At 32.9% G+C, this 20,274-nt stretch overlaps 1 protein-coding gene across 1 annotated transcript; it reads right to left on the bottom strand.

The window, feature by feature from the left end:
* Positions 1-6,786: 6,786 nt before the first annotated feature.
* Positions 6,787-13,944, bottom strand: LOC126780950 (sodium/potassium-transporting ATPase subunit beta-2-like). Its single transcript, XM_050505656.1, has 7 exons — positions 13,881-13,944; positions 9,393-9,443; positions 9,177-9,296; positions 8,589-8,767; positions 8,337-8,423; positions 7,468-7,696; positions 6,787-6,922 (listed from the first exon to the last, which is right to left on the bottom strand). The coding sequence occupies exons 1-7, from the start codon at positions 13,942-13,944 to the stop codon at positions 6,819-6,821; spliced, it is 834 nt and encodes a 277-aa protein (XP_050361613.1). The 3' UTR covers positions 6,787-6,818.
* Positions 13,945-20,274: the final 6,330 nt, after the last annotated feature.

The following is a 20,274-nucleotide window of genomic DNA, read 5'->3' on the forward strand; positions in this document are numbered from 1 at the left end:
GACAGCTGAAAATGTTGTCAGCTTTTCTACTATTAAAATAACCATAGATTAAATTTACTAAATTAATATTGTATTAGATTTATTTAAAAATATAACGATGTCATTTTTATTATTCAAGCAACTTTATTAGCTCACAATATTTAAACTATATTAAAATAACTATTTCTATTTATTAATAACTATTTTAATTAATAAAAACACAGAAATTGCAAAATTCGCTGATATATCAAATATTCCTCTATAAAAAAGAATATTATAAAGTATTTATTTAAAAAATTAAAAATTACTTTGTGCAAGTCCGTTTGGGTAGATAGTTTAGATACCTGAGTGGTATCTTATTATATTTGTACCGCCAAACACCAATACTTACTTATAGCATTGTTGTGTAAAATACAACTATAATTCTTATATTGTACTTTATCTCCATAAATTCGTTAAAATAATTTAATTTGTTCTACAATAAATTATTGAAACACCCGACTTGAAGAATTGTTCAATTTATTTGGAAAATATTTACTGTTATCCACTTTTGTTTGTTGTTATTTTCGGGGCCCTCAAACCTCCAATTCCGGCCCTGATTACATATACATTAAACAACCCGATTATTAATTACGCACCTACTCAATACAAAATATGCTTATAAAGTTGGTTCATTATAGACATAATCACATTATGTTACTTATATTAAGCTTAAAAATATTAATCTGACAAAAGCTCTCAAATTTTCTTTTTATATTTCAAATATTATATTTGATTGTATAAATAATAATATACAAAACTTAATTATTAGCAATTCTACTAAATACATGTAATAAAACATTATTGTAATTACTAAAATAGTATACTAGTTGAATTATAGCAACATTGAATGTCTTTGGTTAATAATTATTTCTGATAACTATGTTGCTTAGTTTTTCGCTCTCACTCACACACACTCGTTGAATGAGAAGCGATTAGTCTGCTATGATAAGGGAAACTAAAACAAATTATGAACGGACTTTTTAAAAGTAATAAAAATGGAATGATATATAATTATATATGTACATCACGTTTGTACTTTCTCGACTTTTTTGAGTCGGCTTTAATAAATACTCCGTCCCGGACACCGGGAAAAAGAGCATTTATATCCCCATCTGTTTTTTAATGTTTAAAAAATAAAGTATTTTTTTTTTCCCTATTATCTACTTACTAATATAATAATGACAAAAAAGTAATATATATACATTAACATGAAACTTACCTAACTATTTATATTATTATTATTTTTAATGTGCATTTTTTTGTTTTTTTTTGTTTTCTTTTTTTTAGCTTTTTTTATTATTATTATTTTATTATTTTTTCGGATGGTACCGAAATATTAATAAGGTAAGTTTTATTGGTGATTTTATCTATCCGGGTCCGGTCCGGTCTATTGTGAGTGATTGTGACATCGGTTTGTATGGGAATTTCCCACATTAATTTGGCTATATTATTTTCCTTTACAGTGGGTTGTTTAAGTTCTTCTTTCCACCATAATTTATTAACTTCTATTTTGTCTTTTCTTGCTAAACACCAGAATATATACTGTACCAAATTGTTATGTCTTTTAACATAATATGTTCCAGCTAGTTTTTCGCATCCTGCGAGAAGGTGTTGAACAGTTTCATCTTTAGATACGCACAAGATTTTCCGTCGACGCTTCGTTTCAATATGTCGCGTTCGTGCTGACGTGTAAGTACGGCTTGGTCTTGTATTGCAAATAAAGATGATTCCAATAAAGCGGAAATATGTCGTTTCTTCAGCCACTTAAACGTCAGTTCTGTGTCCACATTGGCTAGGTCAAGGACCTTTTTTGGGAATTGGCCATGTAGGTTCTTGTCTCTCCAGGATTCGTTTTGCTTTTTAATTATGTTCTTTTTTATTTCTGTGATTGTGTATTTGCCGTTTGGTAACTTCAAATCTTTCTCTATCTCTTTAGCTTCTGTAAATATGGAATATTTTTCTCTTCTTTGGTCTTGCTGTAGTACTATTGCTTCAATTAGGTAGTCATTTTTTTGTTTTAAATATTATTTAAGTTTTAGAATATGGGCTTTATACAAGTATTCTACATTAATTAGTCCTCTACCCCCTTTAATCAGTGGTAAGTACAATCTATCAACGTCTGCTTTTTGTTGGTGGGCCTTTTTAATTGCTAACAGTTTTCGTGTTCTAATCAATCCGTTTAAAATGGCTTATGTTGTAGTTGATTACACCAAAAGAATACAACAAAACTGGATTGGCGTATGTATTTATCCCCTTTATTAGGTTGCGCCCATTTAAGAAAGAGTTCGTTAGTTTTTTTATTCTCCTGAAATACTCTTTAGTTAACTGATCTTTAACGTCACTTTGATTAATTTTTCCGGATTCATTAATACCTAAATACTTATAATTTTGATCTAATTTTAACTGCTTAAAAGTATATCCATTCAGTAGCACATAATCGTTACCATCAGTGTAGTTTCGGAGTCCAGCTGTTAAGTGAAGTGTGTTACATTTATCTAAACTAAAAGTCATGCCTATATCTTCCGTAAATATTTCAACACTATTTAGTAAAATTTTTAAGTTATTTCTATTGTTTGCATAAACTTTAATATCGTCCATGTATATTAGGTGATTAATCCACACTTTATCCTGTAGTTTATATCCTTTCGTTTCATATTTACTTAGTAATGTAGAAATTGGGTTAAGAGCTAAGCAGAACAACAATGGAGACAAGGAATCTCCCTGAAAGATGCACCGTCGTATGTAAATCGGTTCAGTAGTATAAGACTCTCTAGAGCCCTTAACCGTCATTTTAACTTTCCATTTTAGCATTGCTCTTTCAAGAGAAGATTTTATTAGATGTGGGCATTTATAAATGTCAAGTACACGCAACAGCCACTCGTGGGATATACTATCGAACGCTTTACTATAGTCGATCCAGCTCATGCTTAAATTTTTTTGTCCCTTATGCGCATTTTCTAGGATAGCTTCATTTACCATCAAATGGTCTTTGCATCCGCGGGCTCCGCGTCGACATCCCCTTTGTTCTGGAGCCATAATATTGTTTACTGGACAATGAGTGTACAGTTGGTCGGATAGTATCGATTTGAAAAGCTTATACATGCTTGGTAGACATGCGATAGGACGCCAATTTTTTGGGTCTTCGGTATCGTTATTTTTCGGTATTAAAATGACCTTTCCAGTTGTGAGCCAGTCTTCTAGAGGTTTTTCGTTTTTCAAAAGCTTGGTAAATAACAGTGCTAGGTGGTTATGTATATTAGTGAGATATTTTAGGGAATAATTTTGAATTTTATCGTGCCCTGGTGCTTTCCAATTAAGTAATTTACTAACAGATTTTTTAATATGTTCTACAGTTATTTCTTCAAAAGTGCTCGTGTTTAAGTTACTATTGACTTGTTCTATTTCAGATATCTATTTTGCGCCATGGTTGTATGCGACCGGTTGCGATAAAATGTTATTCCAAAATTCCTCGGTACAGCTTTTGTTTGGTGTTTTAATATCTGCACGTTCTTTTTTACTATCTAAACTTTTGTATAGTTTATGCTCGTTTTCAATGAACATTTTATTCTGTTGTTTCTTATTTTTTATATCTTCATATCTTTTTGTCCTGCCTGCTAGTGCTTTTATTTTTTGTTTTAATGTTTCTTCTGTACATTTTCATGTTCTGTTCCATTCTGTATATTATATTTTTTGTAAAGTTTGATAATGTTTATTTTTTGTAAATTTTTCGTGAGTTAACTCCTCTCGAGACCATTTGACCCAATTCTTTCCTCAGGCGTTCAATTTTAATTTTTATCCTCTTCTTCCATGGAATATCTGTATAGGGTTTTATTACTTCTCTTGGTAAGTAAGGAGATTGCTTATTATTAACTATTAGTGTTTTAGCTGCTGCATAAATTAAATCATTTGTGTCTCGGAGAGTACAATTACTTGCCAATAAATTGGGTTAATTATTGAAAGATTGTGTAAGAATTGTTTATTGATTTTAGCTTTTGGCAAGTAAGTGCGCTCTTCGATAGGTATTTCTTTTACTTCTGCAAAACTTTTGAGGAATTGAAGTTCGATGGGATCCTCATCCTCAACTTGAGATGTTTCAGGAAGTTAGTCAGTTGGCCATACCACCCGAAACAGACGCCGATACTGCATTCGATTGATTATTTGGGTCAGTATGGTGATAATATTGCATCTCGGCATCAGCTCGCTGCTTGATTCGGTTCAGTAATTCTTGAGAAAAAAGATTTTGTTTCAGAATTCTGCGTGCTTGATTAGATATTTCCATTAAATCTGTGAATTTTAGGATTATCTGGGTTTCTGCTTTTAAAAATTTCTTCCAATTGACTGATACATGCCACACCTTCACGGTCGCTACAAAGTAGCAAAACATTAGCTCTTCTTGTTCTTGTTGTGTCCATTTTCTTCTTCTATCATCATTGGAGTTTATATTTAAAGAATGTTGAGATACTAAGCTTTTACTTTGTTCTGGTTCATTATTTGACTGGGTTAACAGAGTGGATGATGGAGATGGAGTGATTGTTGTTAGATCGTCAGAATTTTGTGTGTTTAATGGTACACTATTTGGTGTATGTTGTATTATATTTTCTGCGGTTTTTTGTATTCTATCTAGTGTGTCTTTAGGTAATACATGTTGTTTAATGATTCTACGTGCCTGATTTGATAACCCGTTACCAGTAAATTTAATTGATTTAGGGTTGTCCGGATTTCTCTCCTTGAAAAATGTCTCTAATCGTTTAAGATAACCAGGTCCTCCGGCTCTGGCTTTAAAATAACAAAACATAAGTTCTTCTAACTCTACTGGTGACCACTTCTTTCTTGCATCTTCATATTGTGAGTCAGTGGTCGTTTCAGATGTACCGGCTGAGCTTGCGGGAGACAATGTTCGCGTTTGCGCTTTGTTCATCGGTTGTAGTCTTTGAGGATCTTTCCCTAACCCCCCTATCCCCGACTCCCGTCCAACCGGCAAGCCGGGAGTCACTGGCTAGCATTCTTTCACGTCTGACACCAGCTTTTTACTGTTGGTAGGGCTTTGTGCAAGCTCGTCTGGGTAGGTACCACCCACTCATCAGATATTCTACCGCAAAACAGTAATACTTGATATTTGAGATTGATAAATGATCTTCCATATCTCCTTTTTGGGTTACTAGAGCTCTGTTGACCATTGGTTAGTGAACTTAAAAGTTACCAATGTCCGCCCCTCACGTGGCAAAGATGGTCATGCCGGACGTGGAGTTAGATTTTGAGGGACAATGATATATATATAGTATTATTATATTAGATAATACCATCGTATTGTATTTCTAAATCAAAACAATTATAGACTATAAAGATTAATTTTAATAATTCTTCTTTTATATTAGTGACAATGTGGATACATTGTCATTTTAAAAATTGTTTAAGCGATTAAATAAAAAAAATGATGTCGCAGGAGAATAATAAAGTTTAATATTAAAAAACATTTATTTCTTAATTAAGCATAATTATTCTCAGTATTCGAATATCAAATAAATACCACCAAATAACTTACAAGCTAATTCATCCGGTAGGTAGGACATGTATAAAAGATAAAACAACCACGTAAAAAAGCTAAAAAAAACTTGAAACTTTCTCATTATGTACTTAAGTTGTAAATAATGTAATATGTACTTACTTTAATTAATCGAATGTAAGATTTATGTCATTTTTGTTTTTAGTAAAAAATATAGAATGAATATAGACCTGCTATTTTTGTATTTACCTACCTTGTAATAAACAATTATAGACTTATATTTTTTACTTGTTAATTGTTTAAATATTTTTTTTATTCAATCTGTTAGCATTTTTACAAATACATATCTATCTGGCTTAGATTCAATGCGTTAAAATTATATTATTTCATAAGTATTTTATAATGGAAAAATGTGTACTTGATTTGAAATAAATCTGCAAAATAATAATATACAAACAATAAAATTAAAATATTTTAACAAATAAGTACCACATCATATATATTGTATTATATGTAATACTTTCAAGTTTTTTATTTGTATTTTTATTTATATTTATATTCAGCTTACACAGAAACGTAAAAATGACAATTTATAAGAAATCGTTAAGTGTACATTAAGACCCGTTGGTAGTGTATCTATATTAATATTGTAATTGCGAAAGTAACTCTGTGAGTCTGTCTGTTACGCTTTCGCGGCGAAACCACTGCACCGATTTTGATGAAGTTTGGTACAAAGCAAACTTGAAACTCCAAGGCAGGACTTAGACTACTTTTTTATATCTAACACTAGCCCCCTCTTACCTAGCTACACACTCGCGAAGCAGGGGTTAAAACTAGTCTGATAAAAATAGATCTTATATGGCTATAAAAATAACACATACCTATAAAATTATATAAATACATAATAATAATAATTAAACGAAATATTTATAGGTATTTAAGTTATATGAACCATTTTTTTGTAACTGTACGTAACCGTAAAAATAAAAGTTATTAACTTACACACTCGCTCAGTAGATATATTATATATAATATACTTTATTATACCAACCATAAATAGACACAAAGTGAATCCACAACATAGCTATCTCTTAAATATTTGTATGTATGTGCACAATAAAACGACGTATATTTAGACATATAATAAAAAATATGAGTATTATAATTATGCTGATCTTATTAAGAAACACAAGTTCAACGGCCACAAAATTTAAATGCCAGTAATTAATTGATTTAATTGATCCATTACAACAATAGTGTAGAAGATAAATAAGTTAAATTTAACTTTATAAATTTATTCGATGTAAAGTTCGAAACGTGCGCGTCCAACCCGACTGTTGCGATCGTAGGTAATGTCACGTGTCCAAATACGACACTCGACGTTGATCACCACGCCACCTAGCGCATAAAATACATTTATTTAATACTTAAGAAAACTATATAATAATATTGTCTATACATTGTAATTTTACATGTAATATTATTTGTTACTTTTATCTCTACGAAAGATAAAACAGACGACATGATTAGATGAGCTCCTGAAATTAGAAAAATAAACACTCGGCCTGGCTTTAAATTATAAATATTAGAAACATGCGAATGTGGTACGCGAACTTCGCCCGAAGTTTACGGCGTCCTAAGGTAATGTTCAGCCTTACAAGAAGCACCGTAAGAATGCTTTTATTCTGAGCCCTTAAGCTCCCAACATCCCAACATCACAGTTTTTATAGACTCCCCCCGAGGACACTGTCGAGGCCATTTGCTCCAACAGCAAACGGTCAATTCGAAATAAAAAGAAAAAACGCACGTGCAGTCCGCAACTCTTAAACAACAAAGTATATAATTATAAATTTATGTTTTACACGAGGCTGACGGTCAGGGGTTCTAACTACTTACACGCGATATAAACTCTTATTGCTAGGTAATAAGACAGAACAGCTTACGGTGAGGATTCTCAAAAACAACTGCAATCAGTGGTCCAGAAATCAGATCAGGGAGTGACCGATCAGAGCGTGGAATACGATCAGCAGTGCGGAGACGACTTGTGGGGAATCCCGGAGGCATGTTGGCGGGGATGTACTGGATTGGCCCGATGTTCTCCTCATCAGCGGTAAACTCTCCTTTGCAGGATACCCAGATGAAATCGCCATATTGGTTCGCTGGGTAGAGGTGCTGTTAATTTGATAATGACAACCTTAATGAATCATATAAAGATAGATGCAAAATATAATTAATTTACAATTATTTTTTTTATTATAACGAAGGCGGATTAGCATATGGGCCACCTGATGGTAAGAGGTCACCAACGCCCATAGACATTGGGATTGTAAGGAATGTTAACCATTGCTTATATAGCCAATGCGCCACCAACCTTAACCGACCTAAACGGACTTAACCTTAACGGACCTAAGATTTTATGTCCCTTGTGCCTGTAATTACACTGGCTCACTCAATATCAACATTTTAAATCATTTGTGCATTTTATAAAATCCTTTCTCGCGAAAGGAGTAACTATGCTAAATTTCAAGTCAATTGGATCTTTAGCTTCAAAAATCTGTGACAAGTTCGGTATTCCGCTTACTTATTACTGACTTAATATAGATAACTTTGAAGTTGTTGCTTTTTAAATTTCTTTGTCAGAGTCCATTGGTCATATAAAACCACATATACTCGTAATTGTAATATGACAGGAAGTAATATATCTCGTATTGTCGATATTATGGTCATGAAGACAAAGTCGAGGATGCCATGTTGATAAAATACATATTATGACGAATACTTATTTTTGTGGTATGGCTAATGCGATTATTACCATGGCTTTCTTAATGTTGTTTGGCATATCTTGCGGGATGGACAAAGGAACAGTCACGTTATATGGCTCCGGAACCCAATAGTGGATCTGAGAACAAAAAGCATATAAAATCATTAGAAGTATTTAAAAAAATGAGACAGCACCGATGATTTTATATGTGCTTAAAATTTATCTCATACTATTTCATACATAATGTAGCGAAAACTAGTATTGGAGCAACACGTATAGCCCTTTCATAATGAGTAAACTTACGTGGTTCAATCTAAGGAAGACACAAGGCCTGCCTTCTCTGTATCCGTAGAAATTATCAACATTGCAAGGAGCCCACATGCTGAGGGCGCGCTCGCAGTTCGGTACGGGTAGTCGTTGTTCATGATGATGCACCGAACAAGGGGCTCGAGGCGGCTCCTCGGGCACCGTTGTCTCATATGCTAATCGTCACAAAGGTATCAAGATATAAGTTGTGCAAATTAAATAAAATTAATAAGCTTGTATCAATAAATTATGTAATCAAATAGCTACATATTATCTGATAAGCCCAAGTCAATTATATATCATTTTTTATTTACAACAAGGTTGACAGTGCATAGGCCACATAATGGTAAGTGGTCACCGTTTCCCAAAGGCATAGACATTTTTAGAAGTAACAACCATTCCTCAACCTAATAATGCCAGCGATATGAGAGTGTGCCTCAGAATAGCAATGCATGGACAATGTATTTGGGCAAATGTGACATCCTACCACCACACTTTCGCCCGTCTGTATTCCTGTTATTAAAAAAAAAGAGATTTGACTTGTAATCTTACTTCTGCTAATACTTACTTAAAGTAGATACTAACGTTTGAGAAATTCATTGAGTTTCTTGTACCATGGATGCCAAGTTCCCGAGTCACTGACGCGGAAGTGGATCAGTGGTTGCTCATAGTTATATTCGTCTGAACGAGGCCATACTTCGAGTTCTGAATAAAAATACCAAATTAGCAAATACCTGTTCACTTACAACATATTTAGCAGTCCAGTCAAGATTGCATAAGTTATTAATTCTGATAACTTACCAACATAACGATAAGGCAATAGAAGACCTAGAAGTAGGCCGATGATTCCACCTGAAATTGTTTTAATTTTGGTGATAAATACATTTAATAATATCTTTATTATATATATTTTTAATGTAAAAAATTGGTTTTAAATATTTAATTCAAATCGTTTTATGAATACATTTTGCTTAAAAAATATTGCTTCTAGAACAATCTCAAGTTATAATCGTTGGTGTTCGACAATGTCAAAAGCAGCTGGCAAGAACTCGTGTGTGCAGTGCAGCAGTGCCTCTCAGTAGCCATCCGTGCATCCACTTTCATTTTGATCAATCAACACACACACAAATGCCTATAGCGTTACTGTGATGTAGTAGATATGTATGCTTGGGTCCGTGCTTATAATAATGTGTAATGGACTAAATATACTAAGTATTCAATCATCATTACAGATGTTTTATTGTGTCTAAAGTGAGTTTTAGTGTATTTTGTCAATGTGCTATTTATCATCTTACTAAAAGCTTTTTACAATAATTATATAATTAAATACAATGAAAATCGTAAAACAATATATTATCAGTTTTATTTATACCTAAATTATCTAGAGAGACAAAACACCGACATTATTCCAGGAAATGTTATACTTGATACTTGCTCATAAGTACCCTTGCGTGGTTTGATCGGTTTTCAATCAACGTGCAATGACCGGATAAACATCGGTTCTAGGATACCCTTAAAGCCCCACTAGTGTTTGTAATAAGCTTAAAGGATTGCTGATATAACTAACCATCTACATATTATACAATTATATAATTATTGTAATACGGCCTTAATTATAAACGTTTTAGCGTTTGTTCAATGAAACATTACTTTCACTCTTTCTGTCATTATTAATTTGACATTTGAAAGACGAAGACAGCTATGCTTAACTAACCACCCGGTAAGCAAGGTTTTAGTATGGCCTACAATTTTAAACATACATTTGAGTATCGGTACTCGGTTAGTATAGATAAGATTTTCGTAATTTCGTATTTTTTCTTTTATTAATTCATTCAGACAGGACAGGACAGACATTCATGTGCATGAACATGTCTGTTTGTCCTGAGTCTGGGTGTAATCATCTATATAAGTATGTATTTACAAAATAAAAGTAGTATATCAGTTGTCTGGTTTCCATAGTACGAGATCTGCTTAGTTTGGGATCAGATCGCCGTGCGGTGAATAATGTCCCAGGTTATTATTATTATTATATAATGTAATTAGCATCGTGCCGAGAGATCTCTTTCGGCTGTTTCACCATATCACTCATTGCCACCTCTCATCGCACGCCCTACAACATTCTTATAGGGTTTTTTGAAAATATCTCTATACATTATGTAATGATTTAAATTTTAACCAACGATGTGTATTTACCTAAAATATTTAATATGACTACGACAATTGCTTTTATACTATTGTATTGTACTGATAAATAATAACTGATATCGTCCATAAGTGTTTTTTTTAAACATTTTTTAAACCAGAATTATTTTTTCGCGCTCGTAGATAGAAGCGAAAATAAAAACAGTAATTTCTATACGTTTTTGTTTAAGTAAGGTTTATATGAAATACTAACTTTTAGAGACATCTGTACCAACATTACTGGGCGACTATTACATCACTGACATAAATATAAATAACACGTCGCTAGAACACTTGAACACTAAAAGACTTTGTTTCAAATCCGGGCAAGTATTCAAATGGTTTTCAATTACCAAATTTAGATATGAAACTCATCTCATGCTTACTTCAGAGAAAACATCGCGAGGATAGCACTGCTTGTGTCGGATAATATGAGCAGCAAGGTAGAATAAGCTTCACAAATTGTGCTCACAAAGGCCTGCCAATCACAATGCCTCCTGCATTTGCCAAGTCTTCAGTTATGTTGGTTGGTTGACGTTTATTACTGTTTAGCTTCTCAGACTCCGAGCGTGAACTTATATAGCATATAGTCCAATAACTTCCCTCAATAAACAAGTTATCGAAAAATATATATCTTTAAATCGCACGTTTATTTTTAGAGATTAGCGCTTTCCATAAACAAACTAACTATACAGTACTCGCAGCCGATTTCGGTCTCGGCAACAACTTGTAAGACTAGTCAATTTTGTCTAAAGCAACAGCCTGTGAATGTCCCACTGCTAGGCTAAGGCCTCCTCTCCCTTTTTGAGGAGAAGGTATAGAGCTTATTCCACAACGCTGCTTCAAGCGAGTTGGTGGAATACATATGTGGCAGAATTTCAATGAAATCAGACACATGTAGATTTCCTCACGATGTTTTCCTTCATCGTCAAGCACGAGATGAATTATAAAGACAAATGTGCTTAACATGAAAATTCAGCGGTGTTTGCTCGGGTTTGAGCCCACGATCATCGGTTAAGATTCACGCGTTCTAACCACTAGGCCATCTCGGCATATAATTTTGTCTGCACAAATTCTTTTTATATTCCTTCACTTTTATAGTTCGCAAAGGTTCAGGTACAAGAATTTTTTGAACTCTAGACACTAGACCAATCAAGCAATAAACGAAGCTGGATTTATACAATCTTCTTCTTCTTCTTCGTCGTGACACTCTTATCAGAGCGGTCGTGGTAGCCATGAAGTATTATGAATTGTTCGGCGCAGATGTTATTCGCCTCACGAGCCTTCGCCAAATGTCCATATTACTGGTGAGCCTGGTACATTAATGCAAAGGACCACCAACAGTTGTTTTTATTTGGGCAGTCCATCGCCTGGGCGTCCTTTAACGTGGTCTGGTGCCATCCATCAGAATATAATAGATACACATTAATCCTTTATTACATATTAATAGGAGTAAAACCTTTCATTTGCCGTATTTTAAACTTAAAAGTGCTTTTGTCTAAAGCTATATAATAATTATTTTATAGATTGTTCGTATGAACTCTTCTTCAACTTAATTAATAATTCGAGATGGTTGTATACCACCTATTATAAACATATGTAGATAAACACACACACAGGCGCCAATGAAAGAACTTCACAAGCATATTCGTAACTGACAGTACAAATACAATCTATAATTTATTCCATATCTCTGAATCTCTGTATTTATATTAATAAAAATGTCCTCTAGACCATTTTCTGGCACGGCGGCCAATCTCAAGAGAGATTAGCCAACTACGCAGGAGATATTATAGTGCACAAGTATGTGCGCAAACACAAGTGCACCCTCTATTCCCTAACTCTCATAATCCGATGGGACGGCAATCCGACACGACCGGAAAGAGTTCAGGCGCAGGACCAACGGCTTTACGTGCTTTCCGAGGCACGGGAGTGAACACAATTTCAACTTCCAGACTCCAGGCTGTTACTGAGAAATTTCTGACAGAAAAACCCGATAACTTTTTACTGGCCCGACCTGGGAATTGAACCCAGGACCTCCGGGTCTGCGGCCTTACATCAAGCCACTAGACCAACGAGGCAGTATTTATATTATGGTTTACAACCCTTACTTCAAGCGTTGACAACTGCAATACAATTAAAGTATAATCGCGGTCAGTTTTTCGTTTTTATTATACATAGGACACATCGCATACATACGATTTTCTCGCATTAATATTAAGCAAGAATGTTTTTTTTACTGTAAATATTAATACTTATACTATGTCTTTACTTTTATTTTTTTCTCTAGCTTCGTATTATAAAATTGTAATCCTATGTGGTCTTACAAGTAAAAATAAATAAATTATATAAATTGTTAATGGAACCAATTTCTTTTTAATATAGGATGAGACGTGATAACCACAGTCTATAGAACTTAACACGCTGTAAAATATTCCTCTTTTCCACACCTCACATCGCCAATGTGCCATCAACTTCCTTCCCATACTTATTCCCATAAAGATTTTATATCCTTGTGCTCGTATTTACACAAGCTGCCTCACCGTTCAAACCGGAACACAAAAATACTTATTGCTGTTTGGCGGTAGTGTCTGACGAGTGGGTGGGAGATAGCTACCTACCCATACGGACTTGCACAAGGCCCTACCACCAAATATACATCTTATATTACACAAGTAAGTAAAAAAATGTTTTTTTATAGTTAGATATTTTTTAACTAACTATTTACTATTAGCCTCAAGTAAATGCATAAAAGATTTTATCTTCATTCAAACACTGATCCTAGATAAAACAAATCTAGAGTTTACTCAAATTGAGTGAACTATTTTTTCAAACTATGTTATTTACTTATTAGGACTAACAAAACCTCTTCAAACATATTACTTATCACAAACAATGGAATCGATTTGAAACAAAAATACCCTACATACTTCTGAAAGTATAATTTCCTAAATATATAAAATAGATTACATATAATTACGGATTATTACGGATTATTATACATAAAAAGTTCTTATAAAAATTCTTGCAATCTCCTTAGTTGACAACAAAGGAGTTTGTATATAATTTTTTTAATTACTTAGTCAAAATGATTATTAATTTACTCACCAATCACAAGAACAGTAACAGTTACAATCACAATGATCTTAATCGTGCGTTTATCCAAACCCATTGTCACAAGTTAGCTAAGTAGTGCGCACAACCAGAGCTGGAGACTGAATGATGCGGAAACTGGGATAGAGCAAGGGAGTAATGGGAAATAGGGGCAGAAATGTACTGTCTACATTGCGGGTTTTCAATGTTGGACTCTGTGTTTACTACGACTTTTGCTTGAACTTTTTGCGCACTTTATTAAAAAAAATCAAAAACAGTAACGAAATAAAATCATGTAAATAATAATAATGTATATATAATACTGGTGCTTTGCAGAGTCTAGGGGTGTGGACGTCGGCATGGGATGAACTCAGTCTTGATTATGTATTTATTTAAAGATTAAAAAAAAAAAAAAACTTTTGAAAAAACATGACTATAAGTGCAATAAAAATCACTGTGAATTTAAGAACAGGAGCAGCATACATATTACAAAAAATTAGTTGCTTGTATAAATAAAGGATCTTCTATTTTCAAATCATAATATACAAAATGAGGGTAATAGGTTTGTTTCAACTGCCGCAGCGTGACAAATCTCCTGGAAACTGCTGCGCGATTCGATGTAGTTACTAATCAAGTTAGATTTAGTTAAATAATCGTATGATGCTACCGGAATTTATCGTGGATAAGGTGGATTTGGATGCAAGGTCATGTTGCGCAACCGCTGTCCCTTGCTTAGCTGACGACTCACTACAAGGCGAACTGCTTGTCGCGGTAAAAAGCAATGTGCTTAAAGGCTGGCATCGGAATGTCTGACCCAGGATCTGACATGAAGGATATTTTCATCGCACGCTTACAAGCATGTCTGAAAAAAAAAACATGACACTCCTGTGCCGTTACATTATAATAATTTTAAACGGTATAATATCAAATCTATAATGCCAACTTAAACAGTCAACAGCAAAAAAAATTAAGTGTATAAATGTCCCATAACTAAGCAACTGCCTATCTTTTTAAATAATTATGTTCATTATTTTAATTCACTCTTCCTCTCCTGGTAAATATATGTACAGCGTATATATGAGTACATATGTCCTTCCAAACAAGTAAGTTTCTGCACGATATTTTTTACAGCGCTGAGTGAGCATGCATTCGCATTGGATCTGTCTTATCGAATTAAATTCCATCTTAATAGAATATTACTTAGTTAAAATATTTAAAAAGCTTAAAAGCTTCAATGTATATTAAAGCGTTTGGTTCCGTATTCGTAGCAAGGGAGCTACGACAGACAGCGGCTATGGCGCCGCGACGCGCTGGCGCCGGCCTTTGCCATCCCTCGGGTATTACTACCTTTTAGACAAACAACTGTTTCTATACTATTTCAATTCAATTACGCGTTTTGTAATACAAGGTTTACGTTTCGATTTTAATTGGATTGTTGAACAACAAAAAAATTAAGTTGAAAGACTTTATAGAAACAAAATAGTTTTTTATATTTTGATAACGCAATTTTCAGTCCTCGCTTAAACAAAATATATTTTTAAACATTTTTTATTGAATTTTAAGCAAACCATCATTTCTACAATCCTATAGTATAAATGTGACAGTCAGTTTGTATGTTTGCTACGCTTTCATGTCTTAACAATTCAACCGATCAGCTATCTCACTTTGCCAGGTGTATATTGTCTTTGTAAAGTACATTGGCTGCCTAATACCTCCCCCCCTAACTATTATAACTTATATATAATCTGTAGTAACTTATATAATCTGTAACCATTCACAATAAAAGAGCTGGTTAAGCCAAATCTTAAATCAGAGTGGTGGATCCTGATATTGACGCGTTGGACAAAAAATCAGTCTTCATCTTCATAATACAATGATCGATGTTGATTGGTCTCTTTAGGGGAATTCAATATATCAATATATTAGTATCAAAGCAATTCAATCAATTGCAAGAAAAAATATTAATTATTTTATATCATAATTTTATACCAGTATATGTTTTTTTTATTTGTATATATCAAATCCAACTTTGAAATTAAATTTACAATGTTCTTAAAAAACGCATAATCAGGTATTTGATGCAATAGTGTGCAATAGTTTTATAATTTATCTTTAAAGATTGTTGTCTCAGACATCCTTGAACCTTAATTTGCTTAAAAGTGTTTTCATCGTTGCGTATACCATCGTAACAGTTTTTTAAATGGCACAAATACACAATCAAGTTCATTAAATCCATTTAACTTCATATATAGACTTTAAGGATAAAGGACGAAGGGGATTGATTTGTGCCAAAAGGCGACGCGACAAGTTGGCACCATGCTATTTTTTCCGGCCGATTTAGATATAATACATAAACGTATATACTTTGATTTATTTCACAACCATCACGAGTCTATTATCGTATCTGTATCATATAAATACCGGTATTTATATTTTACTAGATTTCGTCGGTGGCGTCATCCGTGTTTTAGAAACGGGGGGGGGGGGGGGGGTGGTATCCAGTGTTATGTATATAACATTATACATAATCCCTAAAAAAGTCTATCCCTCTTACCAAATTTCATCAGATTCGGTTAGCCGTGAAAGCGTAACAAACAGCGGGTATATTTCACATTTATAATATCAAAACTGATTAACATTTTTTAAAGCACATGAAACAAAAACCCAAGGAGAAACATTGTTTTATTTTTGTATTGATAGTACTACAAATAGAACTATTACGTAGTACAGGGAGGGGGTAGGTTGAAAGTGGGGCACGAGCGAGCGCGACAGCGCGGCGCCGAGCGTCGTCAATGTTGGCGATTTAATGGCTAGCTTTGATGTTTGTTATTCCTTAATATATCTGCGATGCCCCTGATTTCATTAGCTTGGATTAATAGATTTGAGGACAAAGGTTTTGAATACATTAGCAAACCCTATATTGATGGGTACGCCAGGCAGGTAAACGCTTAGCTTATAGGTAATCTTACATCTTAAATTATAAGAGAGTTTATTTCTGCATAAAACGAAGTCAAACTCAAAAATCTTTATTCAATATAGAAGCGTTACAGTTATTGTTAGTTAAAAATCTATTGCCAGTTCGGAAATAAACACTTCAGAACTGAGAAGGAACGGCGAATAAATGAAATCCAGCGGGATTTAATTTATCTCAAATAATTTTATAGATTTCATAAAATAATAAAATTATTAATATTTATTCTTTGAAAACGACAAATAAAACTTTCCTTTTATTCATTTTTGCTGTTAAATAATGTCATTAAGTTAGACTTTTACTAATTCTTTATCGAGCGTAAAGTTTGTATATAGTTTTACGAGAGTAAGTCACGTTATATAAAACAATAATTCTTAGCTATGTAATCTTTATTTAATCTGTGATAGCTTTATATGAAATAAAAAACATAACGTTAAACCAAAATTATTACATATACGTATTTTAATAATTAATTTGCATGTATTCATTCAAGTGTGTGGAGCAATGTCTGCTTTTTAGTGTTCACCGCCAAACATATATTCCTCACACCGTCAATGGGCAGCACACTATAATATACCAAGTATAAATATATATTATTATAAGCAGAATAAGTCAAACTTTCCGAACGTCATACGTCAAGCTGTCAGATTGGTTTTAAAAATTAATACACTTTTGGCGGGAGGCAGCGCGAAATACGTTCAGGCGGATCACTGATAATAAACCATAAACCAGATTTTAATAAAAGTATTTAACCAATATTTCTTATACTTTTCCAATAAATGTATTAAAATTCATTTTGTTTGATTTATATTATATATACAATAGTCCAAAGTTATATACCTTGCACATGTAAATTTAAAATAGACTGCCAGCTCAAGGTATGTGGGGCCTTATACGTATTAGAATTGTAATAAATCTTAAGCATTCCTGCCGCTTTAGCCAAGTTGACATTCTACAATCGAAAACGCTAATAGAAAACTAATCAAATGTATGGGAATGACATCAAACTCAACGTTAAGTCACGTGGTCGAAACAAACAAATAAAAAAAACGTAAATAAATTGACAATCATTCAAAGCGATACAATGAAATGAAATCGTTTCTACAATATTGATCGCTACCTCCATATAAACGGTAGCCAAATTAGTTTTGACTGTCATCATCAGTGCACAATAAGGAGAACAAAGATGTTATTTTTTAAATTTTTAAGATGAAAAATTGTCTTTTGTTTTCAATTGAGGAGTACTTAAAAAATAACAATGAAACGTATATTTTGACCTCTACACCTTTCTGACAAAGTTTATTAATTATTAATAATTTTATTAATTTTAACTCGAAATGTATTCAATTAAGACACATTATTATTTAAAATTAAATTATGACGTAGATTTGTTTAACTTTACGTTAAATTTGAGTGGTAAAAAGGAATATTATTCAAAAAGGAGTATTTACACAAAAAAAAATTACTAATATTCTTTCAAAAAAAAAAAACAAAAAACTCTTTTCCAGGATTCATGCAAAATTAAATAACTAAAAAGTTAAAGATCTATCACCAAGGTAATTTGTGAACTTTACTTTGGTGATATACCGCCATAACATTGCCTACCAACAAATTGCTCTGGTTTCATTCATCATGGAAACCGGAAAACAACCGTACTGAGTCAGGATATTTGGCAAAATACATGATTAGTGGAGTACTTAATCGAGCTGACTTATACCAGTATCACTAGTAATTTTATCAGCATTGTAAGACCATAAGCCATTCTAACCACACGCAACCACGTATCCAACAAAATAGAATCATATAACCAATAGAAAATACAATTGAATAGAACTTAAACGATTATATTCTATACGTTATCGTTATATTTATATAATTATGATATATCAATGAAAAACTTCGATGGAAGTGTATAGTCTATTTTAATAAAGGCGTATTAATGTGATAGTTATGAGTGAATATATGGTAGTTTAATAAATACCATCAGATTTTTGACCGCTAAACAAAAATAAGCAATAATTTAGTAAAGATAAACAATCCAAGACATCTTCTTAACCCTTAAATGTTACTAGTTCTTTGTGATTTTTATACTTCGACACTGTTTGACCGATTATGAAAGTAAATTTTTGTAGTGTATTATTTGCTGTAACTTGTTCCTAGATGGCGCTGAAACACATAACCTTTATAACGTTCAATCCATCGCCATGACAATTATTGATCTATAAACACAGGCATGACGTCTGTCGGGTTGTACTAATATGATACACTCGTACGAGTTTTTGGTTGCAGCTTGCATCAGCTTAACTCACCATGGGCTTGCGGATGAGCAGGTGTTAAAAAAAGTAGCCTTAGTATCCTTCAATAGGGTTCAAGCTTGCCGCGTAGCAAATTTTATCAGTTATTTATCCGTGAAAACGTAAAAGACAGACAGAGTTGCCTTTTCAATAATAATCTTAGTATAGATTAAATCAAAGTTGTTAAAATACAGTATATTTTAAATATCATTATGGAATAACTGTTCTTTACTAAAATTTGACGACCACATGAGTAATATAATATATAATACATACAAACTGTAATAATTAAGTAAGTGAACGCTTTAGGTTCAACCTATAATGTTTATTTATATTTTGTAAATAAATATGTTAATCAACAATATCATAATTCCCGGGCAAGCACCACGGATTTTTTATGTGCTTAATTTGTGCTTATAATTGATCTCATGCTTGACGATGAAGAAAAACATCACGAGGAAACCGCCATGTGCCTAATTTCACTGAAATTTTGCCACATGCGTATCCCACCGGCTCCAATGCAAACCGCATTGGATCAGCGTGGTGGAATAAGCTCCAAACTTTCTCCTCAAAAAGGAGGGGAGGCTACTGGTTACTGGTTGATAATTCATTAATTAAATAAATGTATGTATGTCTAATATACAATGACAACTGTAAAAATATGGATCAAATAACCTTTATTCCTTTGTAATCACAAATTTTAATTTATTTACTTTTTATACAAATACAAAGAGTTATTAAGTTATTACTCCTTATTCCTTTGTTTATGATTTATGTGTGTGAACCATTTCAGTGTGCTTCATATTTTGTTTTATTTAGAAAGTTTAATATAAGTTTGAACACGACTTTTATTTACCTTCTTAATTAATTCTCTTTTCAGTAATACAAAGATTGACTTAAAAACAAAGTGGCGGATTTGCCAGCAGGCTTAGTAGGTTTTAGTCTAGTGCGACTGATTAGAGGGGGGGAGGAGTAATCAATACTTTTTTATTCGGGTGTCAGCTAGAGAAACAGAACAAATATAAAAATAAAAATAAAACTGTAAAATTGATTTCTTAAATCAAAATGAAGTCTTTAATACATATTAGTCATATTTCTCCCTTTTTATTTTAAATACGATATATATGTATATTGTTTTGCAATT

This window comes from Nymphalis io, chromosome 3 (genome assembly GCF_905147045.1).
Source record: "Nymphalis io chromosome 3, ilAglIoxx1.1, whole genome shotgun sequence".
Taxonomy (NCBI): Eukaryota; Metazoa; Arthropoda; class Insecta; order Lepidoptera; family Nymphalidae; genus Nymphalis; species Nymphalis io.